At 52.9% G+C, this 19,008-nt stretch overlaps 1 protein-coding gene across 1 annotated transcript in view; it reads left to right on the top strand.

Annotated features, from left to right (window-relative positions):
• The first annotated feature begins 5,375 nt into the window (after positions 1-5,375).
• Positions 5,376-19,008, top strand: part of SPTBN2 (spectrin beta, non-erythrocytic 2) — a 33,637-nt gene continuing 20,004 nt past the window's right edge. Inside the window, exons 1-11 of the mRNA XM_055583700.1 lie at positions 5,376-5,654; positions 10,815-10,966; positions 11,400-11,573; positions 12,633-12,724; positions 12,868-12,948; positions 13,261-13,376; positions 15,654-15,766; positions 15,888-16,075; positions 17,499-17,616; positions 18,194-18,352; positions 18,674-18,976. Coding sequence (XP_055439675.1) covers positions 5,414-5,654; positions 10,815-10,966; positions 11,400-11,573; positions 12,633-12,724; positions 12,868-12,948; positions 13,261-13,376; positions 15,654-15,766; positions 15,888-16,075; positions 17,499-17,616; positions 18,194-18,352; positions 18,674-18,976 — 1,737 coding nt within the window. The 5' untranslated portion in view covers positions 5,376-5,413. The remainder of the gene's footprint in view (positions 5,655-10,814; positions 10,967-11,399; positions 11,574-12,632; positions 12,725-12,867; positions 12,949-13,260; positions 13,377-15,653; positions 15,767-15,887; positions 16,076-17,498; positions 17,617-18,193; positions 18,353-18,673; positions 18,977-19,008) is intronic.

The raw sequence follows: 19,008 nt of genomic DNA on the forward strand, positions 1-19,008 counted from the left end.
AAAAGCTAATAGGGATCTTACATTTGTTCCTTAGAGAAACTGATGTAACCCATGGGTTACAGACTTGGGGGAGGGGCGTAGCAAGGGACTGAAAAGTAGTCTGAATAATTCTGCCCTGAGTGGAGGATTCTGAAGGACAAGATGAAGCAAAAATCCATTCCCACTCTCCAGCCCAACTCTTAAGTTCCTTGCAGGAGAGTTCCCGGTGCTTTATCAAGAACACAGCCTTGAGGGAATAGGCTGGGGGTTTGTCTCTTGCTTGTCTTGTCTCCCTGTGTGCATCTTCCTTTTGCTATCCTAGCAGCCCTGAGTTTGTGATTTCTTTCTCCTTTTATCTCTTTGCACGTCCATTCATACTTTGAGTCCCAAAAGATTTTTACTTTGCCAAAGTCCCCACTCCTTCTCATCTGTTATCCCTCCTGCTGTCATTGGTTCAACTCCGCCTCCCAGCCCCGTCTCCAGCCATATCGCCCTCCTTCCGGGCCTCTGATTCTCCTGTGTCTGGCCATCAGCTCTATTTGTCTCATTAGATCTCAAACCCACTCCATCTTCATTTTCCTCTCTCCTTGCCTGAGGCTTCCTGCTCTTTGTGCGTCTTGGGATTTCTCCGGGGAAGTTGTATTTGAGTTTAGCATGGGATAGAGCCTAAACAGACCCAGAAGCTAACTTCAGGTCACACTCACCCCTAAAACTTTGTGTCTTCTCTGCTCTTGTAGCTTTTCTAATTCTAACTGCTCCTCATCTTTGGACAGCAGTGGTCCTCAAAATGTGGTCTCTAGACCAGTAGATTTAGTGTCCCCTGGGAACAGTTTAGAAATGCAGATTCCCAGGCCCCACCCCCGGATCTCTTGCATCAGAAGCTCTGGGGAACAGGGCCCACTGGTCTGTGTTTTAATAGCCCTCCAAGTAACTGTTATTCATGCAAGTTTGAGAATAATCCTGAACTTTAGAGATGAGGAGCAGAGGCTCTTCTCTGATGCCATTTTCATTCTTTCCTTGTGTTTTTTCTCTAGACCTAAAAAAAAAAGATATGCATTTGATGAGAGTGGGGAGGAATGCTAGCCCATTCATTCAATATCTCTTTATTGACTAGCTATCATACTAGGAAAATACAAAGGTGAGTAAGACCCAACCCTTGTCCTCAATGGGTTAAAAGGGGAGCAGGCAGAGAGACACATAAACAACTAACTGTAATACAATGTGATAAGCGTAATAATAGCAGCATCCTGAAGTGCTGTGGGAGCACAGAGGAGGGAATGAATCAACTGTCTCTGAGGGAGGTAGAGAATTAATCAGGAGGAGGATGTGGCGAGAGAGGGAATTAGGGTACAAGACAGACTCTAGCCGGAGGGATTGGATTTCTAGCTTTACATGCCAGCAAAACGGAGGAAAGGGGAGCGGGGGCAGCTGCCCTGGAAGATCGGCACTAGGCTGAGCAGAGTCCACATCCAGCAGTGCTTGGGCGGAGAACCTAGCAGGACCCCAAGCTTGCAGCTGGCGAGAGTTGGCTTTCTCGTAGCATGAACAATGTAAGCTACTCAGGTCTGGCCTCCAGGTCAGTGGCTAAGAATAAGGCGTTGGTGAAACTGTAATCTGGATTAGCTGCTGTACTGTCCTCTTGCCAGAGTCCAGGAATCCATGGAGAACAATCAGGTAGATGATTCTCCAGCAAAGAAAGAGACGTAGGTGAGCATGAGGCTAGGGGTACAGGCTGGCTAAGGAAATAGTACGGAGACCCAGATCACAAGCAAGGAATGATAAATCAGAGAAAAGAAACCAGGGTGGGATCTATCTAAAGAAACAGAAATCTATAGGACTCCGAAGATGGTAGCAGGGAACACAGCATATTTTCCAAAAGGCCAGGGGGCTCCAGAGCCCAAATGCTTGGAAACCAAAACTCAGAGGCCCTCAGAACTGCTGTGCTTAAGGACACCAGAAAGCATGACTCACTATGGGAATAAACCCCTTGGAATCCCAACATGGTGGCCCTATGGGGACCTGTGACCTAAGGACACCAGTGCCATCTTGGTTCCTTATCCACACAATGGCAGGCATCCCTGGAAACTCAGGGATGAAAAGCATGTATGGCTCAAATTGGATTTGGCCAGAGGGCCATTTTATCTGGGAGAAGGGGAGGCTCCAGCTTCATATTTTCTCCCCCAAGTTATAGGAGCGGCTCTAACAGCTGGACCTCACTGAGAGGTCTGGATCCCACGCCTCAGTCCCATCAGGGGGACCAAGTTGGATTAGCAAATAGAAGCCAAAACATGTTTGGTTTTGTGCAGCTTCCAGGGGTCCTGGGGACACACAGTTTGGAAACGGGGGTCACACTCTGCTGCTTTGCGTTTCTGCTTTCTGTGGAGTACAAAGACAAAGCAGGGTTTGAAAACCTCAGAGGCCTTCAGGGACCAAGTAGGTAATAAAAATGTGTGATGAGGCTGGGAAGGAGCCAACAGGGAGTGGCGGGGTCTGGAGAGAAATGGCAAGCATAGGCCCACCTGAAGAATCCCAAATAAGTGGGTTTTTTGTGTGTTTTTTTGGTTGCACCACACGGCTTGCATGAACTTACCCCCACCAGGGATTGAACCTGGGTCATGGCAGTGAAAGCCCAGAATCCTAACTGCTAGGCCACCAGGGAGCTCCCCCAAATTAGTTCTTTTACAACAGCTCATTGGCCATACCCCTGGAGACTGGTTTTAGGAGGTTTGTGATTTCTGATAAAAGAAAAAAAGGGTCACAGAATAGAAGGGGAGCATCATCATATATGGCAGGGGTCCCCAACTTTCAGGATCTTATACCTGATGATCTGAGGTGGAATTGATGTAATAATAATAGAAATAAAGTGTATCATAAATGCTTGAATCATCCCCAAACTATCCCCTCCACCCCCAGTCCATGGAAAAATTGTCTTCCACAAAACTGGTCCCTGGTGCCTAAAAGGTTGGGGACTTCTGGTATATAGGGATTTTTTCAGGCAGGTCTATGCACGGTGGGGCTTCCCAGGAGGCACTGGTGGTAAAGAACCTGCCTGCCAATGCAGGAGCCATTAGAGACTAGGGTTCGATCCCTGGGAAGGGAAGATCCCCTAGAGGAGAGCATGGCAACCCACTCCAGTATTCTTGCCTGGAGAATCCCATGGACAGAGGAGTCTGGTGGGCTGCAGTCCAATGGTCTCAAAGAGCATGGCCACACACACTATGCAGAGAGAGCGGGAGTGCTGGGAATGTCCATCCCAGAGCTAAGTGTTTGCATGACTGCTGGTGGGGAAGTCCTAAGCTGAGGGGCCCAGAGAAACGGAATTCGAATTGGTCCTGGGCTTTGGACTGCTTCCCTGTCCGGTGGTTGAGAGTGTTAGGGGACTCTAGCTCAGGTCGCACCTTGCCTGCAGCATTCTCTCCTCAGGATGCCCTGACTCTGCCCTAGAATTTATTTTTATATAAATATTTACAGAGCAAATTGAAAGACTCTGCTGGGGATTAGGGGAAAGGATGGATTTTAAATGAGAAAGGAGTCGTAAGCTTAGTGGAAATGAAGCTCTCTTTCCTACTGGTGGTGGTCTAGTTGCTAAGTCGTGTCTGACTCTTGTGACCCCATGGACTGTAGCCTGCCAGGCTCCTCTGTCCATGGGATTCTCCAGGCAAGAATACTGGAGTGGGTTGCTAGTTCCTTCTCCAGGGGATCTTCCTAACGCAGGAATTGAACTGGGGTCTCCTGCATTGCAGGCGGATTCTTTAGCGACTGAGCTATGAGGGAAGCCCCTCTTTCCTATTACAGGGAATGAAAAGCCCAAATCTAGGAACCTGAGACCTGAGCTCCCAGGGAAACCCTTGCTGTTTTCTCTTTGGGAGAACGGGGAGGGGTAGGCAGTCCTGGCCTTCAGGTGCCTCAGGTTCCGCTTCGTGGAACCACTTAATGACAAGCCAAGTTCTGCCCTGTGCGCCCATGGGAACACATCTCCCTCCCCACCCACATCTCACCACCCATTCTTTCTTCTGTCCCCCCAAACCACACAGGAGGTAAGGTACTTCCTTTCCAGAACAAGAGACTGCCAAGGTCATAGCCTCAACCCTCGGAAGTGGCACTAAGGATTAAAATATCTTTGTATTTGAGAGGCACTAGGAAAATGAGAAATGCAGAATTTGGGGTTCAGTTACAGAGCCAGCCCCCTCCATGCTCTTGAATGAGTGCTGAATTACTTGAGAACTTTGAACTGTAGAGTTTTGTTTTTTTTTTTTAAAAAATCCCTAGAAACTAATCTGAAGCTCATTTGTTAGTTTTGAGAAGGACAGGGTTGTTTGTGTAACACAGAGCCGTGCGTTGTGCTGGCGAGCATCCATGGTCCCAGTTTCCCCAGCCTGAGCCCTGGAAGGGAGCGATGGCTGTTGATCTCTCTCAGGGAGCTCTGAGGGCTCCAGGAAGTTCGAGGAACATGTAAATATTGTGATTAACAGCTTGTCCTCCAGGGACTTCCTTGGTGGTCCAGCGGTTAAGACTCTGCACTTCCAATGCTGGGATGCGCAGGTTTGATCCCTAGTTGGGGAACTAGGATCATCCCACATGCTGCCCAGGGAGACAAAAAAAAAAAAATCTTGTCCTCCAGTGTCAGAAAGAATCCTGCTTCAAAACCTAACTCTACTCCTTCCAGTGACCTTGAACCCTGGTTTAACTTTTACGGAGCAACCTCCTCATCTATGAAATAGGGATGATAGTGCTCCCTTGCCCCACAGAGGGTTGCAGTGAGGTGATGCATGTAAGTGACGAGGACACATATCACAACTGATATTCATCGAGCACCTATTAAGTATTCTCTGTCCCAAACAAAAGAAAGAAACCGGGCGAGAGAACCATACTGTGTCCTCCGTCAAACTCCTGGGCTCTGTATCCATACTTGCTAGCAGCGCATCAGGCTTCCTGGTGTGTCATAGACGCATCTTGGCCTGAGAGCAGGATCTGGGTCTTTCCATCTTAAATCGGTTCCAGGGTACAGGAAGCCACCTTGTGGGAGGCAGTAGGGGAGGTGCAGGGCTCTGAACAGTTTGTGGAACCAGGAATGAAAGGACTCTGGCTTGTACTCACTATTGCCCATGGGGTCCCAGGCCTGCTTCTCGCATTGCCCTGGAGTTTACACACTGCTGTCCAGAGCCACCCCGATGGCCATCGCCACCTTCAGCTCCCTGCCTCCTGCCCGTCTCTGGCCTGAGGCTCCGGAGCCCTTTGTCTCCACTATGTCACTCTGAGACACCGCCGCCTTCCGACCTCACTCCATATGTGTCTGTTGTGTTCCTGTCTCTCAGCTTCTCCACCATGGCTTCTCCTCTCCCACCGGGGGATGATTTCCACTGGCAAAGAAAGCAACCACAGTCTTTGGTCATCAGTAGAGTGGAGCAGATCTAGGGCAGGAGGAGAGGAAGACATGTTGAGTTGTGGGCTCAGTGGCTTCGAGATGCCCCTTACCGGCCCCATTTCCCCTTGCAGGAGCAGGAGGCCACCCACCACCATGAGCAGCACCCTGTCGCCCACAGACTTTGACAGCTTGGAGATCCAGGGCCAGTACAGTGACATCAACAACCGCTGGGACCTGCCGGACTCGGACTGGGACAATGACAGCAGCTCGGCCCGCCTCTTTGAGAGGTCCCGAATTAAGGCCCTGGCAGGTGAGGTCAGGGGAGGGCCGGGGGAAATGTTGAGGATGCCGGGGAGGGAAGCTTGTCTTGAAGAGTCCTTCGACTTCATGGGAAGACCGACGCTCTTTCTAAGCTACTGCACTAGAGTGGGAAATCCAGATCACTCTACCAAGCCCTAGTCCGCAATGCCAGCCTCAAGAACAAATCACATGCAATCCACAAAGTGCCCCAGCTTCCTTCCCCCCAGCAGGAAGAAGCTGTGCTGATGCTGAGACTCAGCCATGCTCCGCTCTGCGCTCAGCTGACTGCCTGGCCCCTGGTCCTGGGTCACGTTCCTTAATTCTTTTGCATTCTTAGTCTTGCTGTTCTATTTCCACCCACCTCTCCCTCCCTTTCATCCTCTCCTGTCTTCCTTGATTCTCACTGTCATCTCTCACACCTGTTCCCCCTCCCTGTTCAGTAGCCGCTCCTCTCCCTCCCCACCTGTTCCTTCCACCTGCCTGCCGCCTGTTCCTCCCCTTAGTTCATCTACCCGTTCCCTGAAGCAGGTTCCTTCCACCCACCGCTGGTTTCTACCGCCCATCCTCCTGGGTTGCTCTCCACCCACCTCAGCCCCTGCCTTCCCCTATGGCCTGGGTTCTCCCCTTCAAGCTCCTCTGAGCACCAGCAAACCCGTTCGACGGCCTCCCTGCGTTCTGGGGAGGAGTTGCCATGGCAACAAGAGTGCAGCTGCCAGCTGACACCAGCGGCGGCTGGCGTGGGGCTGAGTCACCCACACACCCCAAGGCCACCCACCCTGTATGGTTTCCCTCCTCCACGCCACCCTCATCTTTTCCACTGACCTGCTGGCCTCCCAGCCCAGTGCAGTGGAAGAGGTCACAGCTACTCCTCCCCGAGAGGCAGTGCTCCCAGCGTGGTTGGGGTGGCCTCCTGGATGAAGGGAGACACTGCGGGGGGGGCAGGTTCCCAACCTTGGCTGCACTTTTGACAGGATCACTCAGGGATATTTTCACAAATACAGGTTCTCAAACCTCTTTCTGGAAACAATGAATTAGAGTCTTTGGACCTATGGTCCAGAAATCTGGGTTTCAAGCTCTTCGGGTAATTCTTTTCAGCCAGCCCAACATGAGTCTGAGGAGCCCCTACGTGGTGGCCATTACTTCTGGGAATCCCTCATCATTTTCTCCTGTGCTCCCCTGTCCTTCTGGTTAGGGCTACACTCAGGCTTGTGAAACACTCATATCACTGTTTCTATCGCTGAGCGAAGGCAGAAGACGTGGGTCATAGAGAATACTAAGTCTTTGGGGTACCTTGGTACCCTGATTTTGGGTAGGAGTAGCCTCTAGAATGTCATGACAGCTGTGTGCACATGAGTGTGATACCCAGGACTATTTCGATGTGTGCTCAACGCATGCCAACCCAGGGTGACGGTAGTCGTTTATCTGTACCACTAAACTGGGCTCTTCTGAGGAGGCCTTGCTGTATGGGCTTTACCCAGCCCTGCACCTTGCACCAGCAGGTGCCAGAAAATACTGAATGAAGGAGGATGGGAGGGGACAGGAGTGCGCTGTAAGTGATAAGGGCTGAAGCCCATAGAAAGGTGGGACGGGAAGGCTTCCCTGGTGGTCCAGTGGCTAAGACTCTGCTCTCCCAAGGGGGAGAACCAGGGAGAACCTGGCTCTCCCAAGGAAGAGTCGGGGGGCCTGGGTTCAATCCCTCATCAGGGAACAAGATCCCCATGCCACAACTCAAGATCCCACTGCAGTAACTAAGACCCAGAGCAGCCAAATATATATATATATATATATATATAGAGAGAGAGAGAGAGAGAGAGAGAGAGAAAGAAGGCAATGGCACCCCACTCCAGTACCCTTGCCTGGAAAATCCCATGGACAGAGAAGCCTGGTAAGCTGCAGTCCATGGGGTCGCTATATATATATATTTAAGTGGGAAGGGAGTCAGGTAGATGTGCCCAGCTGTGGGTGTACTGGGGGCCTGATGGGCCCCAGGGCAGGGAAGGATCTGGAACTGGAGGTGAGAATGACAAACAAGGGAGGAAGATAACACCATCTATTTCACAAATGAAGGAATGTGAGCAACTAGTATAGCCCCGTGCCTGGCTAGTACTGAGCTGGCTTGGCCCTTCCCAGGATTTCTCTTTCTCGGGGCTCTCGGAGCTGGGGATCAAAGCCCACGTCCTGAGCGGGACCTCCCAGAGTCACAGCCAGGGGGCATCCTCAACACACCTGCAAACCTTCGGAAGCAGGACTTGACCTGGGGCGCGGGGGAGGCGAGGGATGCGGGGGGGACCGGCCCTCTCGGGTCTGGTGCACTCCGAGGCAACTCCAGGCCAGACCGGCAGGTCTCCAGTGCGCTGGCGGTTCCCTCCTCCGGCCCGGGGGCCCGGCCCTGCCCCAGCCGGCCGGCTCCGCCCCGCCCCTCCCCCGTCACTGTCCGACCTGTTTGTCTGGAGCTGCCTCCGTCTCCTCTCGCCGCACCAGGTGCGCTCTGCCGACGGGTGCCGGAGCGCTCGGGGGCTCGGACCTCCCGCCGCTCCTTTTTCACCCAACTCCTCGAAACTTCCACCGCCCTCGGGCCACACGTCCTGCTAGCCGGGACCCCCGGTTCGCGGGGAAGCGGATCCTCGACGCCCCGCCCCGGCGCGGGCAGAGCATGGACTCTGGGCCGCGGGCGATCGAGAGGCAGCGGCACCATGAATGGGCACGGGGTGGGCAGGGCGCCCGGGTACGGCCTGAACGGGGCCGGCGAGTTTTACTGTGAGGCGGTGGAGGGGGCTCAGAACCCCGGGGGGCTCCTGCTCTCGCCCGCTGCCTTCATCAACCCGGCTCAGTACGCCAGCGTGCTGGAGGGACGCTTCAAGCAGCTTCAAGGTGGGCTCCGGGGGTGGGGTGGTGGGCTCCGAGAGGAGGGCTCGGGGGGCGGGGGCCACGGCTGGAGCCGCCCGGAGAGGGGGCCCCTGCGGAGAGAGCGGCTGGGGGCGTGGGAGAGGAGCCGGAGCCAGGCCCCCGGGGTGGGGGGAGCATCTTCTGTGATTCAGACGGTTTGTGTTGGGAGACAAAGTGCCGGGGGAATAATTACAAGTGGCCGGGAAATCTGCGGACGCTGACAGAGCCGGAGAGGCTTGGACCCTCTGGCGTGGCGGCGGTGCCCCGCTGGGCGTGTGTCTTCGGGGGCGCGGAGCGCGGAGGCGCGGTCCGGTCTCCCTGAGACTCTCGGGGGTTGGGGAGGACGCGCCTGCCGGGGTGGTCCGGGAAGGAGGCAGGGGACTGAACCAACGGGGGAGGGGCCCAGGGCGTTTTGCTGCCCTGGATTTCTGAATGGGTGTTTGAGTGTGTAGAAACCGGGGAGTGTGTCAAAGGGATCTGGTGCAGACGGGCTCAAGTATGGATCTGAGGCGGCTGTGTTCACTCTAACACGCATAGGCCGGTGTGTTTCTCCTGGGGCCCGCGGTGTCTGTGTGCCTGCAGATGTTTTGAACACCTGGTAAAGTTACGCTCTGTCTCTGGTGGTCGGCTTTGCACATTTTTTTTTTCCTAGCTGCCCCCTGTTTCCACATCTTCCCCCTTTTATGCTGCCTGTGAGCCAAAATGGCCTCAGCCTCGTGTGTCTGGCATGAGGGCAGACTCCCTGGATCCAGTCATGGCTGGTGATCAGGTGGTCCCTGGCTCCCACAGGGCCTGTGGATCCTAAGAGGAGGCCCACAGGGCATCAGGCCCTCTGAGCACTTGGTAGGACCCTGAGGTTGTCCCAGGTCCCCTGTTGGAGGTAAGAAAGACAGGAACAGACATGGGTGTGTCGCTGTGTTTTATGGGTGAGGTGCATAGGAATGTAAGATTAAGGGGTGAGTCTTTTCGGTTTCTGAGATGCTGGTGCTAAGAAAAGACAAGTGACTCTTCAGCCCTGGCCACTTGGGTTGGGTCCTTGCACTGGGCCTCTCCAGGGGGAACATGAGGAAATCCCAGTGGCCAGAGCAACTTCCAATGGACTGAGCCTCTTCCCTCACTTTGTCATTTGTATTTTTTCTTTTTTTTTTACTGGAAGAAATTAATTTATCAGTCATGGATATTACCATAAATAATGAGGCAAGAGTAGAATGTCCTCATATACTGAAACCCAGACTACAAAAATGTCAGGTCCAAGGCTTAACGCTCCTGTCCAATTCAACAAACCTTTGTAAACATCTCCAATGTGTCAGGGTCAGTGGTATTCTCTATGTCATTTATAATAATTTCAGTTTTTGTTTTTCTGGGAAATGTAACAGCATCCCGTCTCTCAGCAGCAGCTCCCCCTGTGGACAGGCAGTGGGCATCTCATCACTTTTTGTGAGATTGGCACTGAACTCTGCCTGGCTTTCCCCTGCCCCACCCTGTGTTTCCCGGGTTCACTTTTTACCTGTTTCCAACTTCCACGATGATGTATTCACTCTTGACTTTGGAATGTTGGTGTCCTGGGACAGGATCCTCTTGCAACCAGTTGAATGAACCAGCCCAGAAATAGAGGAGCCTGTCTTTTCTTTAAATTATCCAAGGAGGGCAAGCTGACTCAGGAGACCCGCAGGCTCTATAGTGTCACATCCTTCTAATGACCACTTGGAAGAGCTGCTGCTGTAATTGAAGTCCATACCCTCTCCTTTGCCCACTACCAAATGGGAACAGCCATAGCTCCTGCTGGACCGACCAGAGCAACTCTTACTCTTTCCTTCGGGTTAGATCATGCCTGAATAACAGTAACTCATCCAGGAGACATTTCGTGCAGCATCTTACACGCAGTGTCTCAGTCAACACCATGACTTGTTGAAAGAGAAAGTAATGTGCCCATTTTACAGATGAGGAAAGTGAGGCCTTAATGGATGAAACAACAGGATTTCACCACTGATACATAGCAGAGCAGTGATCCCAGACCTTCCCTGCATGTCCCCTGCTGTAATTTCTTTCATCCTTCCTTCTCAAAGCCTGTTTTCTGTCTCTCTGTCTCTCATTTTTGTTCTTGACCCTGCTCGTGAACTCATTCCAATTTATTTCCCAACTTTTCGAGTTATGGGTTTTCCCCTCGGCCATATTCCTTCCCTTCCTCCTCCCCAGACTTCACTTCCCCAACCCCACCAACTGATGTTTAGAAGCAGGCACCCGGTTCTTGAAGGGCAGAAATGACCCCATGTTGCCGCCATAGATGAGCGAGAAGCTGTGCAGAAGAAAACCTTCACCAAGTGGGTCAACTCGCACCTGGCCCGCGTGACGTGCCGGGTGGGAGACCTGTACAGCGACCTCAGGGATGGACGGAACCTCCTGAGGCTCCTCGAGGTGCTCTCAGGGGAGACGCTGGTGAGCTGGGGTCGCCAGGGAGGAGGTGGCCTGAGAGACAGTGGCCAGGGGGACAAGCCCTGGGGGTGGCCCTGAGCGAGAAGAGTGACACCACGGAGCAGAAAGCAGTGGCTGCCTTCTGCTCAGAGGATGGTTTCAGTTTGAGAGGCTTTGCTGTGTGGATTAAACCAGGAACATTGCTTCATGGAGACAGGAACAGTGGCCCCATTGAAAACATTTTTTTCCCCACTCACTCTGGGTGCAATTAATTCCCTTGGGAATCTTAATCTGCTCCAAGCCTCATCTGCAACCAGCTTTAGCTTCCCCGGGCAATGGCTGTGTTCCTGAGGGAGGTCATGGGGAAGCCGTAGGAAGCAGGGCCCCGGGAAAGCTAGGAGGGAAGGAGGAGGAGGAGGCCCACAGGCCCACGGCTTTGTGTCCCCTCCCTCCATAGCCAAAGCCCACGAAGGGCCGCATGCGGATCCACTGCCTGGAGAATGTGGACAAGGCGCTGCAGTTCCTGAAGGAGCAAAAAGTGCATTTGGAAAACATGGGCTCACATGACATCGTGGACGGGAACCACCGCCTGACCCTTGGGCTGGTGTGGACCATCATCCTTCGATTCCAGGTACCCGCATGGTGTCAACTGGCGTGTGCCCTGCACACCAGTGCAGCATCTCCCATGGTCACTGCACACATGGGGGGCCCAGAACCTCACACACTGGGGCAGGGGACCCTCATCATTAAACAGGACAGAGGCCAGCGTGGATGTTTTCAAACTGCTATGGCAAATTCCCTGTGGCCTGGTCCGCTGCTGCTGCTGCTGCTGCTGCTAAGTCGCTTCAGTCGTGTCCGACTCTGCGACCCCATAGATGGCAGCCCACCAGGCTCCCCCGTCCCTGGGATTCTCCAGGCAAGAACACTGGAGTGGGTTGCCATTTTCTTCTCCAATGCGTGAAGTGAAAAGTAAAAGTGAAGTCACTCAGTCGTGTCCGACTCTTAGCGACCCCATGGACTGCAGCCTACCAGGCTCGTCCGCCCAGGGGATTTCCCAGGCAAGAGGACTGGAGTGGGGTGCCATTGCCTGGTCCACTAGAGGACCACATTTGGGGGCACAAAAAACCACAGAGAGTGTTAGAACTGCATTTAGGGTCTGGTTACCAGTCCACTCCTCTACCTCAAACTCTGCTCGCCTCCCTCAAAAGAATAGCCACCCAGCTCCTCCTTATGCTCTGAGCATCGCCAGTCCAGGGTCCTAATGCCATCACAGCTCTCCTGATCACCTGCTTACACCCTGAGTGTAACTCCCTGCTCCTTCCAGCCCTAAGCAGAGCTCCGTCAGCTTCACCTTTGAAGCCCAGCTCTCAGGAAATGTTCACTTCTCCACCTGTAGTTTTCCCCTCAGCAAGAACCAGCATCTTTGCCTTCAAGGCACTTTCTCTTCTGAATTCCCACCCCTTTCTGCTGCCTCAAATCCTTTTGACCTGGAGTTCTGTGGTCATTAGTCCGAGAAGAAAGGCCCTAGGCTGTATCCCTAGGCCCCTAATTGAGGAGTCTAAGGAGCTTCTGAGCATCTCTGATAACTCCAGGACATCTCTGATAACTGAGCATCTCTGATAACTCCAGGAGCTATCAGAAAGGAAGCTGTTCAGGAAGTGAGGGCCTTCCTTTCTTCCTTCCCTCTTAGATCCAAGACATAAGTGTGGAAACAGAAGACAACAAGGAGAAGAAGTCAGCCAAGGATGCCTTGCTACTCTGGTGCCAGATGAAGACTGCTGGGTGAGGCTGCCAGAGAACATGGCCTTGGAGGGCTGGACGCACCAAGGCTGTGCCGTAGGAAGGAAGGATGGGGGCCCAGGAACTATGAGCTGCGGATCCATCCTGGAGGCCTACTCACTGTCTATCCCGGCCTCTGTTTATAGGTACCCCAATGTCAACGTGAACAACTTCACCACCAGCTGGAGAGATGGGCTGGCCTTCAACGCCATCGTGCATAAACACCGGTGAGAAGAAGGGGGTCGGCCATCCTGTCTGAGCTGCTGGATGGGTTGATGACCCAGGGGCCCGCACACACACGTAGACAAAGCAGTGAGACAAGCTGAGCTCCACGGCAGTCAGGAGGCGTGAATGTTCAGAGAAGAGCCCAGAATGTGGGGGCGCTTCCTGCACAGAGGTCTTGCGATGGGAAGTCGAGGCGGGGAGGTGCAGTGGGCGTGGGGGGCTTGGGAACTTAGGGATCAAGATGGGGTGGCTTTCCTTTTCCCCTTTAGGCTCTCATGTGCCCTTGATTCCTTCTCTATTCCCTCCCCACCCAGGCCAGACCTGCTGGATTTCGAGTCCCTGAAGAAGTGTAATGCACACTACAATCTGCAGAATGCCTTCAATCTGGCTGAGAAGGAGCTGGGACTTACGAAGCTGCTGGATCCTGAAGGTGGGACAGAGCTATGTGAAAGAGCGGCTGTGGGCTAGAGACAGAAGGTGGATGACGGATGCCAAGAGCTGAGGGCGGGGAGAACGGAAGTCCCTGCTGGTGGTTTACCTGGTTTCTTTGAGGGGGGTGATGGAAATGATCTGGAATTAGATCACGGTGATGGTTGCACAACCTTGTGAATATACAAAAATCCACAGAATGGTATACTTTAAAACGGTGAATTTTATGGCATAAAAATTCTATTTCAGTGTAGGAAGAAAGGCAGCCCTGTGTGGGGTTTGGTTCTATCCCAGCCCTCCATGAAGCAGCTCTGTAACACAGAGCTGGTTGCTTGGCCTCTCTGTGGCTCAGTTTCCTCACCTCTAAAATGAGAATATTAAAAAAAAAAAATAAAAGAAGGACTTTCCTGGCAGTCCAGCAGTTAAGACTCCACACTCCCAACGCAAGGGGCATGAAGAATTAAGATCCTGCAATGCCGCATGGGGTGGCCAAAACATTAATCTTAGTCTACAAGGTCTCTAAGGGCCCCAAAATTCTAGGGTTCTAAATTAAGCTCTGTGACCTTGAGATCTCACCAAGCACTGATATTATGGTCAGTTGACCTTGCTGGTTGGTCCCTATGGTTCTGACCTAATGCCCATGAGACTGGGAATGGCCACGGGGCTTTGTTCTGTACCTGACATTGCGCTTGCGTGCTAAGCCACTTCAGTCGTGTCCGACTCTTTGCGACCCTATGGACTGTAGCCCACCAGGCTCTTCTGTCCATGGGGATTCTCCAGGCAAGAATACTGGAGTGGGTTGCCATTTCCTCCTCCAGGGGATCTTCCTGACCCAGGGATCAAACCCACCTCTCTTAAATCTCCTCCATCTGCAGGCGTGTTCTTTACCACTAGTACAACCTACTTGACATGCTTTAACTAACTGAATTCTCACAACACCCCTCTTTGGAATCAGTTTCATCATTACACCATTTATGGAAGAAAAGACAGGGTTCTGTAAAGGTTATGTGACTCCCCCAAGGTCACACTGCTGAAGGAGCTGAGATTTGAATTCAGGCAGCCTAGCTCTAGAGCCTGTTTCCTGAGCTGCCTCCCTGGGAGAGCGGAGAACAGTCATGGTACAGAAAAGAGCAGGACAGAAGGGCCAAGGAAATTTCCAGTATTTCCTTGCTGGAAATGCTCCTTCTGAGGTTCCCTGGGCAAATTTGGGACTTGGTTGTTTTCTCCCTGTTTTCCATCCCACCAGTAGCCCCTTTTCCCATGCCCTCTTAGTCCAAAATGACAAATATCAGCTTAACAATGATCGAAGCAGGCCAAACACAAGGTTCCTTGGAGAGCATTTGAGAAGCATAGTGATGATAAAGAACGTGGAGGTAAAACTTAGTGCCCTGTAACTTTCTGAGGTGATTTCCACAGCTCCCACCTGTCTGTGGGTTGGCCAAGGTGGTCAGGAGGGCTTCTAGTCTCATAGTCTTCCCTGGAGGTAGGATACAATCTGGCCTAATTAAGAGAACCTGGGGATTTCAAGTCATAGTCAGCCTTGGTGTCCTCGAGGTAGACGCTAGTGTGGCTTGAAGGACACTCACGTCCTGGGCCCACAACTGACCTTTGAGAGTGGGGTCAGAAATAGCCATGCTGGGGGCTTTCCTGGTGGTCCAGTGGTTAAGGTTCTTCTTCTATTGCAGAGGGTGAGGGTTCGACCCCTGATCAGGGAAGCTCCGCATGCTGTGAGGTGCAGCCAAAAATAATTTTTTTTAATTAAAAAAGAAGAAATAGCCATGCCTGTGTCCTGAGATGGCCCTGAGAACTGGCCTCTGTCCCTGCTCCCAGGGCTCCCTGGGTCCATCCCTCTGGACATCCCAGGCTTCATTCGTGCCTTCTGTCTTGGTGCCCCTAAACTGGATGACTTCTTGGACATTTTTCCAGCCCACAAGCCCACAATCCATCCCCAAGTAGGAATGCTGTTTCTTGTCTCTCTTCCTCCAAGCAACTCCTTTTGGTCTCCCCATTGGGAAAACTGGGTAAAAGCCTCTTTGGGCATCTGGGTTTTATTCTCTGCTTGTTTCTTAGAGGAAAAAAGTTAGCTTTTCATGCCCTTTTAGTCTAAATGGTTAATCTGTCATTTTTCCTCTGAAGGGAGCTGGAGAGATAACCTCGTGGGGCTGGGAGGGGAGTAAGTGATTGGGATTGGGACTGGAGTAAGTGATTCAGATTGTGGGCCTACTTCTGGGAGGCAGGATTCTAATCTTTGTCTGACCTGAGTGATCCTTTTTCTCAGATGTGAATGTGGACCAACCAGATGAGAAATCAATTATTACCTATGTGGCTACTTACTACCACTACTTCTCCAAGATGAAAGCCCTGGCCGTGGAAGGCAAAAGAATTGGCAAGGTACACTCCAGCATGGGGTTGATGGGCATACAGTCCAGAGGAGGCCTGACCTGGGGTCCTGTTCCCCTGAAGCAGGAGCAGGGGAGGACTGGGCCGGTGACCCCACATCACGGTCTCACAGGTGCTGGACCACGCCATGGAGGCAGAGCGCCTGGTGGAGAAGTATGAATCCCTGGCCTCTGAGCTGCTCCAGTGGATCGAACAGACCATTGTGACCCTCAATGACCGGCAGCTGGCCAACTCCCTGAGCGGAGTCCAGAACCAGCTCCAGTCCTTCAATTCCTACCGCACCGTGGAAAAGCCACCCAAGTAGGTGTCCCTGGGCCTCACCCAGCCTCGGCTGGCCTGCCCTGAGCTGTGCTCACACACAGGAAGCCTAAATTAGGGGGGCCTTTTGGGACAGAAATTTGGCAGCACAGAAATTCAGTGGATGCTCATTCCCCCAGCTCAGAGTGCCAGGAGCAGCACCAAAGCAATTAAAAAAAAAAAAAATTATCCATTACACAAAATCATGCTATGGAAATGATTGCTATAGTACATGGCGCTGGTGCAGTCCGCTCAGATAAGACTGCTCTGGGTGTTGCAACAACCCAATCCTAGTTTAAGGATGGGGCATTGGACCTGACAGGCAGTCATTGCTGGCAACACAGGTGTGTGGCTTGTCACTTCCGCGCTGCACAGCTTCTTATCATTTATGTATTTTAGCAGTTGACTATTGTAGTGTGGCTTGACTGTTGGGCAGTTCTACACAGAACATGCTAAAACTTCGATTTTTTATTTGTGACCTCTTTCGGAGTTAACGTGTTTTGGCTCCAAAACTAGTATTATTCCAGAAACACCCCTTTCTGTGCTTTCTGGGGAATGATTTGAGGTGTGCCCTTTGACCCAGAAAGTCCTCTTCTGGGCATTAAACAAAAATGTAGCTTCAAGGATTTTCACGAAGGTGACCTTTGTAAAAGAAAAATAAGTCATGGGACAGCCACTGAAAACAATATTGAAGAAACGTATTTATTGACCTGAAAAGACGTCCATGGAACATAATAGAAGACAGCAGAGAGCAAAGGGTTAAGCGACCAAAGTTCAGAGTACCTGAGTTCAAATCTTAGCTCTGCCATCTAGCCCTGGTGAGCATTGGGCATCTTATTTAGCCTGCCTGTGCCTCGGTTTTCTCATTGGGAAAATGAGGGTTATGGGAGCATGTAGTGAGAACTAAGAGTTAATGTGTGCAAAGCCCTGAAAGCGGGGCCTCAACAAGCAGGGTCAGCGAGTCCTCAACAAATGTTAGTCATGGTTCTCATATGATCCCATCTGCAGACTTGCCTGCCCAAGGGTGACAGTGCTTGCGTCTCTGTAGTTTTCATTTGTTTTAAAATTAGGTTCTTGGGACTTCCCTGGTGGTCCTAGGACTTCGTGGTCCCAATGCTGGGGGCCTGGTTCTATCCCTGGTCAGGGAACTGGATCCCAGATGCCACAACTAAGGGTTCGAACACCACAGCTAAAGAACTGAGTCCAGCATGGCCCAATAAATTAATTAAAGTAAATCCTTAAAAAATAATAAATAAAATTAGGTTCTTTTTAAACGAGGATTTTGCCAGGATTTTCTGGCTTCCCCGCTTTCCCACAAAGCTTTTCCGAGAAGAAAAGCAACATGAGACACTTCATTTTGAACCATAAAGAGACCCCGGGTCCCTCAAGGGCTTTGCCTCTGACCCGACTCGGCCTCCTGCCTCAGGTTCACCGAGAAAGGGAACTTGGAAGTGCTGCTCTTCACCATCCAGAGCAAGCTGCGGGCCAACAACCAGAAGGTCTACACGCCCCGCGAGGGCCGGCTCATCTCCGACATCAACAAGGTCCACAGCCTCCCTTCTGTGTCCCAGTTGACCCACCCTCAGCCGCAGCCCCTCCTGTCCGTGCCTGAACCCTCAGCCTGGCTGCCCCCCATGGAACTCCCGTGGTCATGGACTCCCATGACCTCTCCCGGTCCCGCACATCCTCCCCTCTGCCTCTGTCTGTCTCTCTACGCAAATTAGATCCCAGTCCCTTATCTTGCTCAGCATGTCCCCAGATCTCTGGCCCTACTTTTATTTCTTTTTTTTTTTTTTTCACAAACAACATAAGATTAACAGGCTTCACCCCCCAGTCCCACCACCGCAGACAAGCCCAGCGATTTCCACTCGTCCCCATGCCCCTCCCGTCTCTGTCCCCAGCAGACGTGTTTCTCACGTGGTTCTGTGGCACAGCGGCCACCTGCCCGGCTCCTCACACTTCCCTGCACAGGCATCTGATCGCATTCCACAGACCCACTAGACCGAGCTGCCCTGGGACCCACCCTGCGCCCCCCCCAACCCCCCTCAGCCCTCCCCACCCTCACTTCCTGAGCCCTGGCCCCTGGGCGCTAACCTGGTCTCCACGGTCTCCACCTCGCAGGCCTGGGAGCGGCTCGAGAAAGCCGAGCATGAGCGCGAGCTGGCCCTGCGCACAGAGCTCATCCGCCAGGAGAAGCTGGAGCAGCTGGCCGCCCGCTTCGACCGCAAGGCCGCCATGCGGGAGACCTGGCTCAGTGAGAACCAGCGTTTGGTGTCCCAGGTAGGACGCAGGGGGCTCCTGGCCCACCCAGGCAGGTCTGGAGACACGGGGAGTTAGAGAGACAGAGGTGGATAAGGAGCCCTGCCGTGTGGGGAGCTAATGAAACAAGAACTCCATGACTCAGATGAGCAGACCAAGAACCCGGGAACTGGAGGCTTGAACGGGAATAGGGCTGATGAGCCAGGATGGGGTGGGACAGATGGGACGCCTAGAACCACCCCCTGGAGCTGGCGTCGTGCAGCAGAAGTGCTCTAGGGCGGGCAAGGGGTGAGCAGAGCGGTGGCCCCCAGCCCCCAGACCTCCCTCCCTGCCCTGCCCCAGGACAACTTCGGCCTGGAGCTGGCCGCCGTGGAGGCAGCGGTGCGGAAGCACGAAGCCATCGAGACGGACATCGTGGCCTACAGTGGCCGGGTGCAGGCAGTGGACGCTGTGGCCGCAGAGCTGGCCGCTGAGCGCTACCACGACATCAAGCGCATCGCCGCGCGGCAGCACAACGTAGCGCGGCTCTGGGACTTCCTGCGGCAGATGGTGGCCGCCCGGCGGGAGCGGCTTCTCCTCAACTTGGAGCTGCAGAAGGTGTTCCAGGACCTGCTCTACCTCATGGACTGGATGGAAGAGATGAAGGTACCCGCAGATGCTGCGGTCGGGCAGAGATG

The sequence above is a fragment of the Bubalus kerabau genome, chromosome 5 (assembly GCF_029407905.1).
Source record: "Bubalus kerabau isolate K-KA32 ecotype Philippines breed swamp buffalo chromosome 5, PCC_UOA_SB_1v2, whole genome shotgun sequence".
In the NCBI taxonomy this organism is placed as follows: domain Eukaryota; kingdom Metazoa; phylum Chordata; class Mammalia; order Artiodactyla; family Bovidae; genus Bubalus; species Bubalus kerabau.